This window comes from Melanaphis sacchari, unplaced genomic scaffold, assembly GCF_002803265.2.
Source record: "Melanaphis sacchari strain LSU unplaced genomic scaffold, SCAv2.0 Contig23_pilon_pilon, whole genome shotgun sequence".
NCBI classification, from domain to species: domain Eukaryota; kingdom Metazoa; phylum Arthropoda; class Insecta; order Hemiptera; family Aphididae; genus Melanaphis; species Melanaphis sacchari.
In genome coordinates this window covers 1146229-1167374 of record NW_020271114.1, presented here as the reverse complement: position 1 = coordinate 1167374, position 21146 = coordinate 1146229, and the positions used below count along the sequence as shown (strand labels likewise).

General features: G+C 25.0%; 1 protein-coding gene across 7 annotated transcripts; it reads left to right on the top strand.

The window, feature by feature from the left end:
• Positions 1–1187: 1187 nt before the first annotated feature.
• On the top strand, positions 1188–14856 carry LOC112594675 (endophilin-A). Of its 7 annotated transcripts, none has more exons than XM_025339595.1 (12): positions 1188–1378; positions 6027–6111; positions 8494–8562; positions 8650–9000; positions 9065–9131; positions 9211–9311; positions 9463–9566; positions 10437–10531; positions 10864–10905; positions 12492–12596; positions 13510–13625; positions 14269–14855. In XM_025339595.1, exons 2-12 carry the CDS (start codon positions 6067–6069, stop codon positions 14386–14388), a joined length of 1215 nt encoding a protein of 404 aa, XP_025195380.1. In that variant the 5' UTR covers positions 1188–1378; positions 6027–6066; the 3' UTR covers positions 14389–14855. The 7 variants fall into 7 exon arrangements, with proteins under 7 accessions (XP_025195380.1, XP_025195379.1, XP_025195384.1 ...); XM_025339594.1 differs by lacking the exon at positions 1188–1378 and adding an exon at positions 5654–5763; XM_025339596.1 differs by lacking the exon at positions 1188–1378 and adding an exon at positions 5685–5763 and having other exon boundaries at positions 6031–6111.
• The last annotated feature ends 6290 nt before the right edge of the window (positions 14857–21146 follow it).

Below are 21146 nucleotides of genomic sequence, written 5' to 3'. Positions count from 1 at the left end.
TTAAATTTATTATATCTATTAATTGCCGATAAAAAGTCGACTAAAAGAAAAAATAATTATTGATTTTATATTAAAATAATAATTTGTTGTTTTTTGTATTTTTATAGGTAATAGCCAATAAATGTAATATTCTGATTCCTGTTTTTAATATATTTACCTATGTTACTCTATCAATATATTATATATACCTATTACCTAGCTAATTTAATAAGTTCTGTGTTATAAATTATAATTAATATCCTAATTTATAATTCATTCGATAGTCAATTAGGTTTTGAATAATATATATTAAAGAATGTATTTTTGATATTTTTTTGACCTACCCTTGGTATATTTGAAATTACTTTTTACCATGGGCTTACAAAATAATTATAAAGTATTTAAACAGTATTTTGAATAATAATAAATGATTAAAAACTCAATGATGAAAATTAAAACAACATTTTACTTAGTTTCTTTAAAGTACGAACGTCCGTGATAAAATTTTAAGTGTGTTGCTACTCATCTAATGTCTTATGATTTATAAGATTGTATAATATTAATAGTTGTTTTACTGCGTATGTTGTTGTAGTTATTATTTATTTTCGTGAAACTTATTATTCTAAAAATATCAACGATTTATGTTTGAATTAATTTAAATAACTTAATACTAATGCAGTTATTTTTGAATTGTTTCAAATTATAATATCATAAATCTATATCACATTTTACACATGATATCATTGCTTAAAATTTCACTGATTTCTCATTTTAATTTAAGCTACAATAATTTAATATTACTAAAAATAAGACAAAAAAAAAAAAAACGAATGCTAGATTATTGTCTTTAATTAATATACAATCTTGTACTCATTCAACGAAGTTCAGTACTCTTGTTATAATAAATTGTAATATTTATTAGTTATTTTATGTTGTAAGTTTTTTTATTTTTTTACAAATTGATATTTTATATTTTAGTCACATCTTTCTAAATAAATCAAAATTCAAAAATAAAATAATAAGAGGGAAACATGGGTTCTTAATATTTAAGTTTAAAAATATTATAGTTTTAATAACAGCAAATATTTTTAAACAGTTGGTAACGCTTATACGGTATCAATTTACGTATCAGCTGCTGTCGCCTGGCTGGTAGTGGTCAACGAGTTTCGGTTATCAGTACCTATTACACTATTGCACTGTTTGGGTTAAATTATATTTTCACAAATTATTTTATATAAAAAATTAATTCTGTTAACCGGATTCACTATTAATTATAAATTGGTGAAAAACTTTCATTATATGTTGATTTTTAGGCTAATTCTATGGCTATGTGGTCGATAACTCCGTGAGTTATGTTTTTATAGAGTCTATTCGATCGCCTCTTAAATATCAAAAAACTGTGAGTACTGTTTTCGTTGATTTTAATATACTTATATACTATAATTTATAACCTTTATATATAGTTTGTAATACAATATTCTCTAATACATATTATACACGATTCACGTAAACACAACACGTCGATAAATAAATTTATAAAATGTTTCTTACGGAGAAAGGGTTAAACAAAATTACATTAATGTTATTTATGTATTCATACATTATATATTATTAAATTTAAGAATTAATTTTTTTATATAGTTTTCATAATCCATAGATTTATTTAGGTCTAGTATACGAAGTTTTCAAAGTAAAATAAAATTTTAATTTTCAGTGCCTATATCATCAATAGCTATATTAAAAATGTTATACTATTCCAATTTTCTATGGGCATATGAACATTATTAAATTTTATCATTTTGTTAGAAAGTTTATCGAATTTACTAATTTTAAGTTATTTATATGTGACTTATCTAATTTCTACTATTGTCCTTTCGACTTTTAGTTTCTAAATTACAGCAAAGTAACTACAGTTAATTTTGTTCTTAAAACGAATGTTTCATAAATTTGACCTTTTTAATCTTGTTTTATGTTTAAACAAATTTTTAAATCACCAAACTACTTCTCCAAAATTTCAATTGATAAATATTTTCTATTAATTTATTTAAAGTTTAGGCTTAAAATTTCGGAACATACTTAATAATGAAAATTAATTTTAAAACACGCCATGATTAAAACATTACTATTTTTCTTTTCGTTCAAAATTTTTCTACTTTCAAGTTATTTTATAATAATAATATTTTAAGGTTATTTTTTAGTTATTTCCTGTTTTTTCTTATCATTTTAATTTGTATAATTATTATTTAAGAACGTTGATAAATCATAATATGTTGATAAAACACGAAAACTATTTTTTATTTTATGTTATAGATATAATGAAAAAATTATATCAGGAAAAATGTATGTGTTTATGCATTTATGATAAACATTAATAAATTATTCATTTTTAACTTTAGGTGTAATTAATAATATGGTAAAAAATTGAATTAATAAAATCTGACAATTAAACTGGGGTATATAATCTAAGATTTTTGACATAAAGTGCTGTAAAAGGTTTTCATGTTTTCCAGTAACATTTAGATACTTATACTATTTTTTATGCAATAAGAATAAAAACGTGTTCTGTTAGTGATCCAAATTTGTATTGTTTCATTAATCAATTTGGATTTGATTACAGATTGTAGTTTAGATCAGTGGTTCTTAAACTTTTATAAAACTATGAAAAACTTTTATAAATCACTGACTATCTCAATTTTTTTCGAATACTCTGTTTTTTTGTTTTTATAAAACATCTTACGTCCAAGTTGTAACCACCGGTAGAGCTTCTGTGGACTCCAACATGAGTTTCGCGGACTCCTGGGAGGTAGCGAACCGCAATTTAAGAATTTCTGTTTTAGATAATTAATTTTTTTATTTAGTACTCAAATTAATAAAGCCTTGGTGATAATATATAAGCTACCTCACTCATTTTTTTAAAAATGTTGACTTTTTTCTGATCTCTTTTAAAACTTTTTTTTAATGCAATAATTTTTGATTTCATTTTGGAATTTAAAATAAGTTTATGATTAGAACTAGGATTTTTATGACCTAAAAAATGCACTAAAAAAACTCTAAAAACTCTAAAAAAATGAACTTAAAAAATGACGAAAAAAGGTACTTAGATGAGCGAATAAAATTTAATTTCAAAATAATTATTATTTATTCATTTATTTTTATATTATACAAAATACTAAAAATAGGTAAACATTTGTTTTAAGAAGTAAATTAAATAAATAAATTCAAATTTTAGTTGAGAATTAATTATATTACCTTTTCAATATCAATGGACTGGAGTAAGTAATTGAGATTACCTATACAACACTTATTAAAAAAAAGCTTAGAATACTCGTAAACAAAAATGAGTTAATATAAAACGTAATATTTGTAAAAATGACCTTAAAAATTCAGTAAAATGCATTTAACATAAAATAGGCAAAATAAAAATTATACATTCTAACTTTTCATATAACGAAATAAATTTAGTTTTTGTAGCACTTAAAGAAAAAATACAAAAGTCAACAAAATTCTAGCTCTAATTATAACACTTACTACCCGAGAAAACAAGAGGTTTCTTGGTACTTATTTTATCCTCTGTTAAATCATTATACTAGCTATATTCCTATATTTATAAATTTAAACATGTTAATTACTTTAAGTGAATATAATGTAAGCACATTTTTTGACACTCATGATATTTAAAAATTGTTGTTGGTACTATAGTACTGTAGTAATACGTTGGATCTCTTCTCAAAGATTATCGTAACACTCCGCTTATATTTTACATTTATACAATTCAAATAAATTATGATATTTTTCGTAGTTATTATTTTTTTTTTCAATATAGAAAAATATTCGTGTTAATATCATTTATGATTTAGTTTTTAGTTTTTAAGTGGATTATGTTAATACGCATGTTTTAACGATAACAATGGAATGATACAAGTGTATATCATGTAATTATAATTATATTCCTTTAAACATAAATAAATTATTTTTACTAAATTTAATTGGAGAAATGAATGAGTTCTTATTTTTCATCTTATTATTTGCTTGATGCATTAATTATATTTTTTAATGATTTTCCTAACATATTTACTAGTTTTCAATTAAACATTAAATTAATACTGCTTATTTTTCGTTTATTTATTGTACCTACCTATACTAATTTTTATTATTAAACTTTGTATAAATTTAATTATTAATTAATTGATTGACATATTATTTGTTACATAATTATATTAGTTTATATCTAACATATTAATAACAAAGAATTGTAATTATAAAATATTTAACAAATTATCGATAGTAATTTTTCTTGTAAAAATTTTTCCTTTTGATATGGATTCAGCAATCGACTGTTTTTACTTTATTTTCATAAAAAAATTCAATGAAAAATTATTTTTAGAATAAACGTTTATTTAATAAAGAAATTGGTAAAGTTACTCTGCTATATAGTAGATATTAAGTATATCCACCACTGATTAGATTATTTTAATTTAGATGTGTTACATTAAATTTAACACATTTAATTTGAATTCAAATTTTGAATTCAACAATAGAGAATCGTTTTAAAAGTTTAATGCGATAATCGCTTTATAATTTTTTTTGCTTTCAAGAAATACACCAAAAAAATATGATTATTTTTAATTTTTTTTTACTAATTTAAAAAGTCGTATATAAAATTAAATTGTCATTTCAATAATCATGTTGTGATTTTCTGTTATTTTATAATCATGATTAAAATAAATGCGAATAGTATTTTTTAATTAAAATAATACAGAAAATTTTTTGTTTAAGAGTTGAAATTGTATAATTTGTCAAAAAACTTAAAAAAGTTATTTTTTTTGCTTTGAATTTAAATCTTATAAAAAAAAAAAAAAAATGTTTATTTTAGAAATACGATTATTGGCAATTTAACATAATTTATATCGGTATAATGTATTTTACGATAATAGAAAAAATAAGTACGTGAAAATGGATGAATACTTATTACTATCGTTTCGATCTGTCCTGACTAGTGTATTACTGTATTAACTACAACCTGTCTGAGTCATTATAATTTTATGAATTTATCACACTTATATACAATGAGAATCCCTGGGGACTGAAATAAATCATAAATGTTAGAAGTGTCCAAATGCCAATAGGCTATGTATTTGATAATAATGTAATTTGATTTTATGTGTCATTCGACATGTGTATCTTCCATAACTATTACTGACAAAACGAACATACACTGCTAGTTGAGTACAATGAGTATGTTGTACTCAGCTGTAGTATGTCAGTATGACGTGTGTACCTTCATATTAAAAAAAAAAAAAAATGAAATAAATAAAATGTGTGTTTTGCCGGTAATGTGTATTATAATATGTTTTCCCATCGAGTATAATAAATATATTTTTATAAATTTTATATTTTTATATGGAGTACATGCGTTTTGGGTATTCTTCGTAACAATATAATTATAACGTTAAATGGACAAAAAATAAAAAAAAAAAAAAAAAAAAAAACCCCGTACATGTTTCTACGTACGTAAAGCGGAGGGCCAAACAATATTATATTATAGTACTGATATATATTTTGCGTGTGCGCACCGTTAATATAATATTATAACGTTGGGCTGCCGGGGAGTTGAGCGCAAGCGCCGTCGCCGGTACGCCGTGGTGTGTGTGACGATGCGCGAGATGAACGGCGAAAAAAAGTCATCGAGCTTTGCGATCGCTGTATTAGTCTCGCGCTAGTGTCACCGGAAGTCAAGTACGTACGAGACGCACCACATTCAGATAGTCCCGTCTAATATTTTTGGTAAAATCAGTAAAAATTATTGAAAGATCGTACACATAATTATCATTTTATATTTTCGTTATTATACGATAAACATTTTTGTGATAGCGTCGATATATAGCGTATTTTTCAGAGATTTTTTTGCAATTTAATATTGACATAAAACATCGATTTTAATTATAAATATATAAATTTATTATAATAATTATTATGCATTGTTAATTTTTGAAAAGCTGTATGCAGTATACGATTTTTTAGTAATTTTTTTTATTTATTGGTTTCAGGTAGGTTTTTAATATACGAGTTGAACAAAAAGCTACTAAAATGGCGTTTGCTGGCCTCAAAAAGCAAATTAATAAAGCTAATCAGGTAAATACAAATTTTATTATTATTTAATCTGTAATTTATGTAAATAAAAATTATTTTCTTTTTGTATATATAGTTTACAAAAACAAAAAATAATAAAAATAAAAATATGTGTTATCTATTATAAGAGTTTATAATATTTCACGATTTATAACTATTTCATCAAAATAAATGAGTTAATCATTTATTTTCATAATTTAAGTTAGATGAATTTATTTTTAAATTCACTTTTTTAATTGAGTATTAGATAATATTATAAATTATAGTTTATCAATAATTTGTGTGATTTTTTTCTGGTGACGGCGCATTATGTATGCAATATTAGTGCGTTCTTTTATATTAAATATTGTTTTTGAGAAATATATTTTATTTAAATAAAAATTTTTATTTTTCGGTAACGCCCTTTTGTGATTTAAGTTTTTTAGTTGATTTTAATGTAGCTTAGTTAACTATTATAGTTAAATTATGAACGTTTAATAAATTATTTAGATGAATTAACGTAAAACTGCTGTCGTTTACTCTTGTAGTTATGTTTTTGACAAGATGTATTATATGTGTGTGTTTTTTTAGTCAAATTTTATCATGAATTTAGCACATGTCTTTTGTATATTAAAAGATGATTAATTGAATAAACTGTAACTAGTGTTTTAAGTAATTATTTTGTGTAATAATGTGTCTATTTTGGTAGTTTATATTAATAAATTAATTTAGAAAATTATGCATGTCGTCCGATAATGTCCTCATTAGAATTATGACTATATTATTTGTTTCTTGTAATCGTAACAAACGATTTGCATACTTTTATAAATATACATTTGCTTCTGTTTAAATATTTGTTGTAAATTAATTTACTAAAGATAAAAATTTTGAGAAAAAAATAGACGGTTAGGTTTGTACGATCGCTGGCCTACAAATACATTTAATAATATTAACTTTTTGTATTTTAATTTATATTTGATTAATCGTTGTTTGTGTGTTGATATTGTGTGTTGCTTTAGTAACAACAAACACAGAAACGTAAATATAATTTTTTAATATATATATATACATTAGGAAGTACTAAGATATTAAAATATATTATTTTATAATGATTTTTGGTTTGTTCGCTGTTTAAATTTGTTTTATTTTTTAAATTTGCTTTGATATCATATAATATGCATTCATGTACTAAAATAGACCTAATTTTCCTGTTTGCGTTGGTAGACTGAGAAGAAAAATTTTAAATGAGGCCAAGGGAGTGTTGTTACATTAGTGTGCATGCGTATAATACGTACGAGCGTATGTGTGTGCGTCGGGTTGGGAGTCGAAAGCATTTTATTGATTAACAAAGCTCTGTATACCCGCGCGTGGCCGGCGTGGAAGTGGTGTAGTTCTGACGATATTGACGATGGTTGAGAGAGAGGGGGTTGGTCGTGCAATTCTTATCTGTTGGTATATCTTATACATCCGTCGTCACCTCCTTATAATTATAAAATTATTAATAAAAGACAAGCTATATAATGAGAAATATGCATTATTCATATGACTATTTTTTTGGTTAATTCATTATACCAATCTATTTAAGAAATAAATGAAATATATTTTAATATAAATCGTCACTATTATTATTATTATTATTATAAACTTATTTTATAGTTATTTGAACAATTAAATAATTAACGTTATTTTTCGAGCACATCAGTTTAACTAAAACAAGATGTATCCCTTAAAAGTTGGCGATTTACATGAGTACTTTAAAGAGTATTTATATAAAAAAAAAGATTTTATAAAGAAAAAAAGATGTAAAGACAAAAAAAAAAATAATTATATTTGCAACGTTTAAGTAGATAATTTATTTTAATAAAAAAAATTATTTAAATGTCCGAACAATGGACATTATTAATAATACGATATGTTAATGAATTTTAAATCAAATGATCTATTATACAAAATTCCTTTTAAAAATCTGTCATAGGTATATGGCCTAAATTTAGGTATAAAAACAATTAGTTATTAAAAATAATTATATATATATATGATTTATCTTTAAGTTTCTTAGTATATTTATAATATAATAATAAGTTAATTATAAATATAAAAGTAGCTATGCAATCTAGAAAATTAAATCACACTTAAATAGTATCGGTGAATATGATATTATTTTTACATTTATCTTTATGATCATACGCTAAATATGTAATAACAAGTTTTGGTTGGCGTTTACCTCAAAGAATAAATTAATAAATTATTTACCTAGATAAATAATTACGTAATTAATACAAATTGTATTAATTACGCTTAGTATATTATAGAAATTCAAACTCTTCAATAAACATGTACTTATTTTATTAATTTGTTAAATATGGTTAAATAACCATACTATAACTTATATATTATTATTTACAGTACATGACTGAGAAAATTGGCGGGGTCGAAGGAACAAAGCTTGATGTGGATTTTGTGGATATGGAAAGGGTAAATTTTTATACTATTTTATCTGTACTGCACGTAAATTATATTGTAAATAAATTGGACAATATCTAATAATCAACTATATTTTAGAAAACTGACGTTACTTATGAGTTGGTTGAAGAACTTCAAATGAAAACCAAAGAATTCCTGCAGCCAAATCCTACAGCTAGAGCTAAAATGGCAGCCGTCAAGGGTATATCGAAACTCAGTGGTCAGGCAAAAGCCTCTACATATCCACAAGCCGAAGGTACCCTTGGCGATTGTTTACTTATGTATGGTAAGAAGCTTGGCGATGACAGTCTATTTGGCCAAGCACTGCAGGAAATGGGAGAAGCGCTTAAGCAAATGGCCGACGTAAAGTACGCACTAGACGACAATACCAAACAAAACTTTCTTGAACCATTACATCATTTACAAACCAAAGATTTAAAAGAAGTGATGGTATATAAGAAAAAATAATTATTAACGATAATCATAATTATGTCATTTTAATTATTTTGTTTAGCACCATAGAAAGAAACTGCAAGGAAGGAGACTAGATTACGACTGCAAACGTAGAAAACAAGCAAAAGGTGACGTTTAAATTTATTATTTTTCGTATCTGTAAGTAACATTGATAACAAAAAACAATTTAAATTTATTTTTATTTAGGTTCACATGTTAGTGACGAGGAACTAAAACAAGCCGAAGAAAAATTTGCAGAATCGTTGCATAGCGCTCAGATAGGAATGTTTAACTTACTCGACAACGACGTACGTTTAAAACTATTTGATTATTTAAGTTATTTAATGCACCGCTACAATTTTCAACTTTGACACGTAGTTTATTTTAAACTCTAATACATTTTTAAAAAATATGATATGATAGTAATTGAATTCCTTTACGACGATTGTCGTATTTTAGATAGAACAAATATCTCAGTTAACCACATTTGCAGAAGGTCTTCTTGAATACCATCAACAGTGTACCGAAATTCTAAAATTGGCAGTTATGGAAATCCAGGAAAAGTATGTTTAAATGTATAGATAACGTATAGTCCCGCAAATACTTTTGATTATTCGAGTTGAGTCCCTTTTTTTAATTGTAATAATAAGTATAAAGAATCAATTAATTAAAAATTTTAAAAGTAATAATAAATAAAGGTATTTTTTACTTAAAGAATGTTTTTTATCGACAGTAATAGAAAAATAATAAAAAAGATTGAAAATTTGTTATACCTGTAAATATTTCAAAAAGAGTTAAAATTTGTTGAAAATTTTATTATAATTTAAATATTAAAAATATTAATTTTGAAAATTTCAAGTGTGAAAATATAACAAAATATTAAAAATTCGTCACCGGCTATGTAGATAGTTATGACATTTTACCTTTACGGACTCAATTCGAAGATATTAAGATAATAAGCTAGACTAAATTCAAACACATAAAAGTAGCATGGACTCAATTTAATATCACCGAAATGTAATATAGAATGGTTTTAAACAGCAATTTCATTGGTTTCCAAACTTTTATTCACATTATTTTGTCCACGATACTTTGCATGTCCGCAAAATATTATGACCATAATATAACAGTTACCTATAAAATTGGGTTATAAATATGCGCGAAATAAGTTATGGACATTTTTGCTTTAGAACACAGAAATTAAAATTAAATAATTTATGTGTGTTCACACAATATAAAATATAAAATATGAAAATTTGAAATATAAAATATATTCATTGATATTTTAAAAGTGCTAGTAGGTACCTATATTTACTGTATATATGATAAAAATATGAAAATTTTTTATTGTACATAATTTTTTGCGGACAAAATGTTACGAAGATTATGTGTAGATTGTAGAATCATTTAATTGTCGTTTTTCGATATTGTAGGCGCGATCAAGCTGCCAGCCGCCCAAAACTAGAATTTGTGCCTAAGACTTTGAATGATCTACATCCAGTGGATGTTATCGCAGACGACATTAATGGTAATTATTTGTACATTTTAATATATATATATAATAATTAATTATATATATTATAATTAATTCAAACAAAATAATGCAATGGTCATGTAGATGTTGAGAAATACCATTATAATAATATATTATTTATGTATATATATATATACATATATTTACACTCGTAAGCCCGCCTCACCAATGAAATGGTTAATATGAAAACAGTGATAATTCATACTTTCTTGTAGGTTATAGATCGGTGTACATGGTTTAGGAAGTGAAATTTTGATATTTTGTAATACTTTTTTTCTAGGCTTATTAATTTCATTATAATATACATAGTATAACGGTTTTTTCAGACGAGTACGAGTTGATGGAACCACAGCTCGCACACGTCAAAGGTAAAAACCAAAACAACTAGTTTAATACCAACCATTTATAATACGTAATAACAAATACATACTATTTAATAGTTTGATTTGAACTTTGAACTTCAATAAATAATATATCATTATTATTTTATTAAATTGTATTAATTATTAACATGTAATACAATCGTATATTTAGTTTCGTACATATAGATAAAGTACCCTAGCTAATAGTTTTTTTCAAAATATATTCGTTTATTTATTTTTTATTGATCACATATAACTTCAGCATTAAAGTCATTAGTTTATATATATATTTATTAAACGTCTAAATACTCAAATAATAAATTACACATTTTTAGGTGATATGTATACCTATTATATAAAAAAAGGGTGGATTATCTAATTATAACTTTAATTTATTTATAAAATCAGGTATCTTTGAGAGTGAAAATGAGGTCTTTAGAGATATCTGATCATATGACTTTATATGGGTTTGAATAAATGTTGAACTTCAGTTTTGTTTTTTTATATGATAGGCAGTCCATGAAGATGTGTTTTTTACATAATCTATTAGTTATTAATTATTATAACATAATAATATAAAATATATAGATCCTAGGTTTTATTACAAATAATACATAATTACAGTTATATTATTATTGTTATTGCAGTTTTTTATTGACTTGTTATAAATGTGTACAATTTTACGTTGATGTTTTTATTTTAGTAGACTTCATGGGCGTCCCCAGGGGGGCAAGGCGGGGGTACTTGCCCACCCCCCTATAATTTTAAATTTGTTACCTAATTGTAATAATTCAATGTAATAATGACGAAAAATAATAGTATTCTATAAATAAAATGTATAACAATACCTAAATGTAATAATGACAAAACATAATAATATACTATAAATAAAATGTATAAAAAAAAAATCTTTATTTATTTTTAAAATTAATTTTGACACTCCTAGAAAAATGTGTGGGGACGTCCATGGTAGACTTACTAGTTTTGAACTCATAAATGTATAACCTATAGCTAAATTTTTATCAATTAAAGTAGCTTAGATAATTATGATAATATAATAAAAACCACCAATATTGTAGATTTGTGTTTATTGTAAACAATCACACAACTAAAACCATTTAATGTAATTGTTTCTAAAATGTTTCGATCTAGCGTAGTACCTACCTAATTTTTTTTTAAACATAGATATTTATAAATTCTATCTATTAGGATAAGACTTAGGTATGATTACATAATATTTTTTTTAATACTCTTGGTGTTTGATTAACATTTTTGAATCATCTAACAAATAATTGTATATCTGTTGAGTTGTTACCAAGTTACCTAACCCGCATTAACCAATCATTATCTTTAAATTACATAGAATTATCGGTTTATATTCAAGTATTGCTGAAACTTGAAATGTATGCAGGCTTGAAATTGTCGATAATTTATATATATATATATATATATATATATATATATATATATATATTATATTGTGGCCGTTGCTCTTTTAAAGCTTATGTTATAGTATAATATACGTAATCAACAATTAATATTTATTAACTATATTACCTATTATCTATATAATGCGAAATATAAAACATTAGGTAGTTCACGAGCTTCATCCCCGACTCACGCAAAGACTAACACGCTGGAATTAACGTCTGGAGCAAACCATCACGATAACCAGCATCAACAACCACATCACAATGGTACTTTTTGTTGTTACTTGTTTAATGCATGTTATGCTCCTTATTGTTGCTAACCAGTGCTTGATTTAGAAAAAAAATAGAAGGGGGACTCATCGGATGTTTGATAAACGAGCGTTCCACACAAAATTAACCGTCACATTACCGTGGGGGCAAATAGAAGGGGTACGCTAAAAAAAATTAAAAAAGAAGGGGGACTCCCCCCCCAAATCAAGCACTGTTGCTAACTACTACATTAACAGCTGCTGTGAAGACACTTGTAATATTTTAATACACCTTCACCGCAAGTAACTTGGTAGGTAGTTACTTTTTTTTACTCTGACTCTGCAAAACGACAATATCATATTACGCTTAACAACTGTGGATGCATTTAGGTTGATGTTGAAACTTAATTTCACTCGTTCGCTGAAAATGGTTCAATGCAAAAATTAAATATAAAAACCTTGGTAGACAATTTTTAATTGGTATTTACTTTTAATTAGCTACAAAAATAAATCAGTTTCTTATATTGAGTATTTTAACTAATAATAATACCTATACTCCGGGTGTTTGAATTCTCCGACTCGTACTATTGATCTTTAAATAAATTTCAAATTAAAAGTCGAATACGTAAAATTCTTATAAATGTAACCTATTTATAACGTTTGCAAATATTTAATTTGAACAAAATTTAGTCTGCGGATTTTTGTTTAGTTCATTATACTATTGAGTATAGAATTTCTAGTTTTTATAAATACTAATTGATTCATGTTATAATTATTATGTTTTTTACTGCTTTGTTGATTTTAAATTTTGTTATACATTTGCCTCTATTATTCTGTTGGACATTTTTTTATTTGTTTACTATTTGAATTCATTTATAAAATAAAGTTATGCTGTCAACACTAACAGTAATTGTTATTTTTAATTTTTATAGCATCTCCAGTTTCTTCTCCAATTAAGTCGGTTCAACGGCAAATACCACGCAACTCGCCTTGTTGTACCGCGTTATACGATTTTGAGGCCGAGAATCCAGGAGAATTAGGATTTAAAGTAAGTGTCAAACGGCGATGGTTATCTGTACCCATGCAGCCATTTCTCTTCTCTTTTCCATTGAGAATTTTAGTTTAATGTTCTAATAACATTTTTAGTAGTAATGGTTCACTGCGATAAAGATGGTTGCGCTCTAGGCTAATGTAAACACTGTACAATAATAATTAAATTTACTTATACGTAATCATAAATTTACTCCTGGTTCCATCCATAGCCCCTAGCTTCTAGAATATTTTTAGAGTTACAAGCAGTCGTTTAAATTTGCTCCTTCTAATATGAACTCTAAATTAATTTACATATTTTTATTAAAAAACTGTATATGATTAATAGACCACTCAACTATGTGAACTGTATGATTTTTCTAGAAGACTATTTTTTAATATAATTTATAAATAATTATCTATGTATAGCAAATTTTATTTTGCAATATGTTTTTCCAAAAAAAGTATTCAATTTGCTATAATATATTAATATATTTTATAATTTCTACTATATGGATTCAGGTTAAATGTTAAACCCCCTTCCGTAGTTTCCTCGCCAACAAACTCGGAGTACTGCCTAATACATATCACTAACACCCCTATAGTTACCTAACGCCTTTAATAAAAATACATACGTAATAATAACGATAATGTATTTTCAGGAGGGCGAGACTATAATACTACTAAACAGGGTCGATGAAAACTGGTTTGAAGGCAGTACGAACGGCCGTACCGGATACTTCCCGGTCACATACGTACAAGTCGTCGTGGCGCTGCCCTAAGCATCACAACTTTACTGCCATTGACGAAGACTACGACACCAAACAGACCGCGACGCCAACTCTTCACCTCCCGCGTAAGACTTGTTTAAAAAAAAAACCCATCATAATAATATGTATTATGTTATGTAATTTCGCCCACAAGCCTATAAAATTCCAATACGCATCATCTGCAGGTATACCGACGACATTAACACATTATTATAATAATATATTTACAATGATATTTGTAATAATATGATGTATTAACCGATTTACTCGTGTTTGTGAGATGACGCTGTCGTAAAACTTACATTTATTTTAATCCCCTTACAATAAATAAAATGATAGAAACAGAAGAAAAATTATCAATATTATAAGTATTTATAACACACTTTACTCGTTAATTCCATTCGGTTTTGTTGTTTTTAGGTGTGTATTGTTCTTCTAATATTACTTTAACTACTACTATAATACTACTATTACTATTATAATTATAATTATACTTATTAATTATTATTGTTATCATGATATAATATGTATATATATATTATATTCGTTGGTCACGTTTTAAGACGAGAATTTTATGTGCGTTTGGCCACAACAACTTGTTTATTCTCCTGATTCGACCGTAGATATTAGTATATAGATAGTATCTCTATTTGGACTTTTGAGAATCTTATTATATCGCGTTACGTTTTAACTCTTTTCTCCCGCTCTCTTTGGCACTAAGTGATTTTAAATAGATAATACACATAAAAGGGATACGTGTATTCTGTTGGTACAAAGTTCAAGCTCAACTTGTTGTCCCGTATTTCTCTATCGTGGTTATAGTCACCCCAATGAAATTATATCCGTACTCCCTTAGATATTACTGATTATCAAATAATTCATTATTATTATGTATTCGTTGTTTATATATATTAATCGTAATAACTTTATTTATTATTATATATAAAATAAATAAAAATTATTAAAATTTCGCTTGTTACCATTTGCTAAAACTAAATGTCTGTAAATAAGTTTTCTGATAAACATTAGACAATAAATATGTTAAATACTTCAAGTGAATATTAAACAAAAAAAGTTAAAAATATGATAATAATGTTACTTATATATATATATTATATAATATGTTATCATTATTTTGTATTTCAATGTTGAGTGTGTATTCGTAGTGTAACCTACTTTAGGGATAGAAAAAAAAGTTTAAATTAAATTATAACCTTCATATTATGTTTTTCCTTAAACAATTTTAATAACAAAAATTACTAATTTTTATATCTCACTAAATTTATTTTATGGATATGCTTTAATTCTTGTTCTCATTTAACAATAATTTAGTACCTAATAAATATATAGTGAAAATATGTTACTCCTTTAAAAAAAATCTTAATCACTATAAATTATAGAATTATCCTATGGAGTGTTTTTGTAAGTGTTGGACGTCTTTATATAGTTAAATGTTATGGTATAACTCGATTATTTATGTATTAATTTTTAGATTAAATATACCTAAATGAAACTTCACTCTGACTTTGACAAGCTGCTAATAAATATATATTAAAATGCAAATAGAAAGGATGAATACATTAATGGATTTCAATATTATGCATTGCTAGCCTTCCCATATGAGTGCTAGTATTTAGGTATATTTAATCTAAAATTAAACTAATATAATAAAATAAACTTTTCATTTTTATGAAAAAAAATATATATATAAATAAATCCAAATTGACTGCATTTTTGGATATTAAATAATAAATTGTTTTGTTTCGTAATTTATTTTATACCTTTTTATACTTTTACGTTCTGTGTTTTTATTATTATTACTTATTAGTTATGACCATGATATATTGATATATTTGTAATCAATTGAATTGTACTAATATGGACGATGAAGATAGTAAATATTCCAATGATATTTAGGTCCTCTTATAAAAATGAATTCCAAGGTAGGTAAGTGAATATTTTATAGTGTATAATATTTAAATATCAAGTAAGTAGTAATAAATTTAAATAAACTTACTGCTTTGTCGTTTAATTTCTGGTTATCCAAAACTTAATTACTGGACGAATCACAAAATTCATATTATTCATATTAATTTATTATTACGTGTATATTTATTATTTTTATAGATATCACTATTTTCTCGTAAATTCTTTTTTATTATTTAAAATAACCCTTGGATAGTAGTATCCATTAAATTCTAATGATTAGAAGATATAATTGCATATATCATTTATATATTTATTAAAATTAAATAAAAATGAATGCATTTTTATGTGATATTTTCCAAAATGGCCCTCGTTGTCCGGAGAAGATTTAAAATTGTTTAAATCCTTTGATAACCTCATACTATCACACCCCCTCCCCCAATAAGAAAATTCTTTATCTACCTATTAAAATATATGTAACTTTTTTGCTTTTTTTTGATTTGTGGATTACCCTGGTTATGCAAGTAAAAAACTAAAATAATATATTGATTATTTAAACAAATTAGTGTTCATTGAAGTTGGGATGAGATTTTGGAAATATGGATGAAATTTGTGCCACATTAAACTAATTTTTAACGTTTCACTTGACAGATAAAGCGTCAGACAAATATTAAATATTGAAAATTATTTAAAATGTCAGTATACCACCAAAAAAATCAAACATGTAAAGATCGGCCAGGCATATACATCAACTATCGACTTTTAGATATGCTGAAACATTTAAAGAATGAGATATGCGACTTGAAATTGAACGCTTTTACGATCACAACAAAGGTTTAATACAACCTAACCATATACTTGTCATACGGTTGTGAGATAAAACTATGAAACCAAAAATGTTTTTGATCCACAAGCGTTACGCTAATGTTGACATATTAGGTAATCAAATTTATCACAAATGCATTTTTTACGGGTAACGAAGTGCACAGTGACACCTAATATATTATAAACAAGCCACAACACCATTATATTTTAGTCTTTTTCTGGATTGTTTGTTATAGTTATAGGTATACGGATATGAAAATTGACTGATAGTTGATCAGAGAATTGAGTTGGAGAGTTAGTTTTTTAACTTAACGAGTTTTGCTAATTCAGTGACAACGGGTATTTTTAAATCCTATTGAAAAGTATTTTTCGAAACTGAGAATGCAAGTTTTGAGATGATGCGAAATACTGTAGATAAAATCTTTAGTTCCATTAATTTTATTTGCCATTATCTACTTCAGGTTTAGATCAGATGTAGAAATGGGTAGATTTAATATTTAAATAATATATTTATCTAATGGCAGATGGACTGTAGAGTAAAGAATGAACCCTTCTGGGCGTCACCACGAGAACGACTGCAGTAAATGATTAAACCATATTGTTGGAAGCGTTTGCAATTTTTTTCTTTATTTCACTTGGCCAATATAGGAATGATGTTTGATACAGAAAATTAATCAAATTATATTTGATATAATTTTTGTATATAATAAACGCTTAAGTTCAGTTTTGTTTTAAACGTATTGTATTAATTTAATAATTATTAATTTTTACGTAATTTATTAAGTTCAATATTTAGTTCCAGGAATCTTTTAGATATTGGAAGAACCACTGGCTTAAGTACATATTATCTAATAAGGACTAGTTAGAAGAGAGAAATATTAATGTAGATGAATAAATAAAATTCTTTCTAAAAACATCAAAATCCCCAAGTAATTTTTGAAAACAAAAAATATTTTTAATTTATGATATTCCACCCCAATTAAAGAATGTGAGAAATAATTTATTAAATAGAAATTTCGAGATGAATAAAAGTAAATTAGTATCATTAAAATTTAAATGATATCAAAATGGCATATGGAATATAGATGTAAATAATTGTGCACCACACACATTAATTAAATTTACACCGACATACTTATATTCAAATCCATTTTAAAAATGAATAGTAAATTGTTCATACAACTACCAAATAATTCAGTTTCTGTTAATATAAAAACGTTGTTACAGGTGAAATAAAGTCATCAACTATTAATACAACAAATTTCATCGATAAATAAAATAAAATGTTTAATTCAGCGAATAGTAAACGTATGAATGATCCGAACCCTAATAGAAAATCAATATGTAATTGTAATTCACAAATATTAGAGAATTAAAACAAAGCTTAATCAACTTTTAAAAATAAAACAAATTTTCCATAAGACAAAAAGAAACAAACATTTCACCATGTTGGAATTATGTGGACAACAAATGTTGTCTGTCAATTATACAAATCTAAAAAATCAAATATAATAAACACTTCCTCAAAAACCATTTGATTAATGCAAGATACCTTGAAAAATTAATTCTCAATAATGCATCAAAAAAATATTAGGTATCTATTCGTAATAAATGTAATTAATACAAAATATACTTATATTTTAATATTTTATAATTTATAAATTTATAATTAAATAATATATCAATATACTTTTTTAAATACTTTAAAATAAAAATATATTATTATTTGTTTTAATTATTAATTACTGTCATTGATTAAAATGTATGATAACGAATAGTAAGTTTTATTATGTATTTGTAAATAACAGTATTTAATTAATAATTAATTTCATTATTCATCGTTATAATTTATATATTAAACGTGTAACAACTGTTAACAAGACGAAACCGAATTTCTTAGTGTGAATAAAGTAAAAGATAAAATCGATAATAATTATTCTTATTGGTGAACCGACTACAAATGCAGAAAAAACAGACTCCGATTCAAGTACTTTTTCGTCTTTAAAAAATTCTATAAACAACTAAGGACCATCATTAAAATCATGTTTTATAGTTTATTTGGTGAAAAATTTTAGGAAAAATGTATAAGTATAGATTGAGATCTGAATAAAACATTGGACAACATTGAATCCACACAAGACTTTAAAATTCATCAAACAAACTTTAAGATGTAGTTGCAATCTGTTTAAAAAAATTATTTCCAAGTATCAAGTGTGAAAAAAAACTATATTACAATTTTAGTAAAATTATCTATCTACCAAAAATCTTTAGAAAATATCTTCTCTCCAAAATTCAACTTATCAAAATCATTTTATTTGTATTATTGAATTTCTATTTCGATCAAAATGTATTCAAAAAATGCAAGGTAGAAAATATGATAAATAGAAAACGAGATGTATAGAGTACGGACGAATTACATATATTACAAAATAAAGGATACAAGACCTCTTTTTTATTATTAATATTATTTTATATTACTAGCAGGTTACCTATACCGGCTTTTCCCGCGAAATTTTAATAGGTGTATGTGTATAATAAAAAATAATAATTTATGACAACAGTTTCATTATGAAACTTCTCGATAAACTACATTTGATGAATTTTCATTTGGTGCCAAAATGACTTAACTTGTGGGCGTACTAATTCTGGAGACTGGAGTATGCCACATATAATTGTCCATGTGAAAAAGAACCTAAAAATGTGAGCTTGAGACTCTCGACTTATAAGCGCTTACTTATTGATATATTGTAACGATATACATGTTAAATATATAGGTATAAAATTTACTCTAAAATTTTGTAAAATCTTTTCTTAATGCACGGTTAAGTTATAATATTGATCTACCCTCAAATTTTCAAATCGATAGCTCTAATAGGTTCAGCTCTGCATTGATTATGAATTTATGAATTAATCACTTAGGACAGTATCGTTTATATAGGTATTTAGATATTATTATCAATTGTCATAAATGTCAAATTTTTAAATACTATAATTTCATTAAGTTAATAAATACTTGCCTATTTCAAGCGAATTATATACACATTTAAGTTCTGAGGTAAAAATGTAACGTTCAATTTAAAAATTTAGGTAACAGGTTGTTATTATTTTTTATTAGCTAATATATAGTTATAATAATATAACTTTCTTAAAATACGTTGTTTTTTTTATTATTGTAATTTAAAACGAATAACTGTAGACACTTGAAACTCTCACAAAACGTTAATATCAACATTTTTTGTACATGACAAAACTTTTAAATTATTTTGACTTTTTTTGAGGTATGGATAGACTTTTAAATTTATATTTTTTCTTTACAAATTTTGATAAGAAATTCAAAAAAATAGCTGGAACAAAAAGTATAAAAATTTAATTGAAAATTCCCCATACGTCATCATTATAACTGATTTAAAATATCAAAAATACATAGGCATGATGATTTTTAAAATGGATTTTAATTGTCCTAAATTTGTGTCTAAATCTCGAGAACTTTTAAAGTATTTTATAGTTAAAAATGTATAAATTATTCAATTTTATACGAGAATCCTCATAAGTATTTATTACAGAAACCCAAAAATCGCAATAATAATTCGCTACATTATAATGTAGGTACCCCCCTCCCTTCATTGAGTGATTGCAGGCTCGAATTGTGTACACACTACATAACGCTATAATTTTATTTCAAATAGATTAAAAATAAGCAATAAATAGCAAGCAATAGCAAAAAATGCAAAAATCCTAAAATATCCACAAAAAACTTTTAGAGTTGCATTCTTTTTGGTATGAAACGGATTTGTACCGCACTCCACTATCTTTTAGCGTACTATAAACAAATATTCAAATGCATAAGTCTCGAGCCCTGGAAATAATATTTACATATATACGGGCGACGAGCAAAAATCGGTTTTTTCCGTACCTCACCTAACCATAGTAATAATAGCCGGAATAAAATAATATGAATATCAAAATTTTGAAGCCTTATCGCAATATATTGAGGATTAAATTCGACGCCGTCGAAAAAC

Excerpts from the sequence above, each read along its gene's own strand:
- LOC112594675 (XM_025339595.1), top strand. The coding sequence starts at position 6,067 with ATGGCGTTTGCTGGCCTCAAAAAGCAAATTAATAAAGCTAATCAG. Across the intron at positions 10,532-10,863 it reads TATCGCAGACGACATTAATG|ACGAGTACGAGTTGATGGAA; the intron begins GTAATTATTTGT and ends CGGTTTTTTCAG. Across the intron at positions 12,597-13,509 it reads TCAACAACCACATCACAATG|CATCTCCAGTTTCTTCTCCA; the intron begins GTACTTTTTGTT and ends TAATTTTTATAG.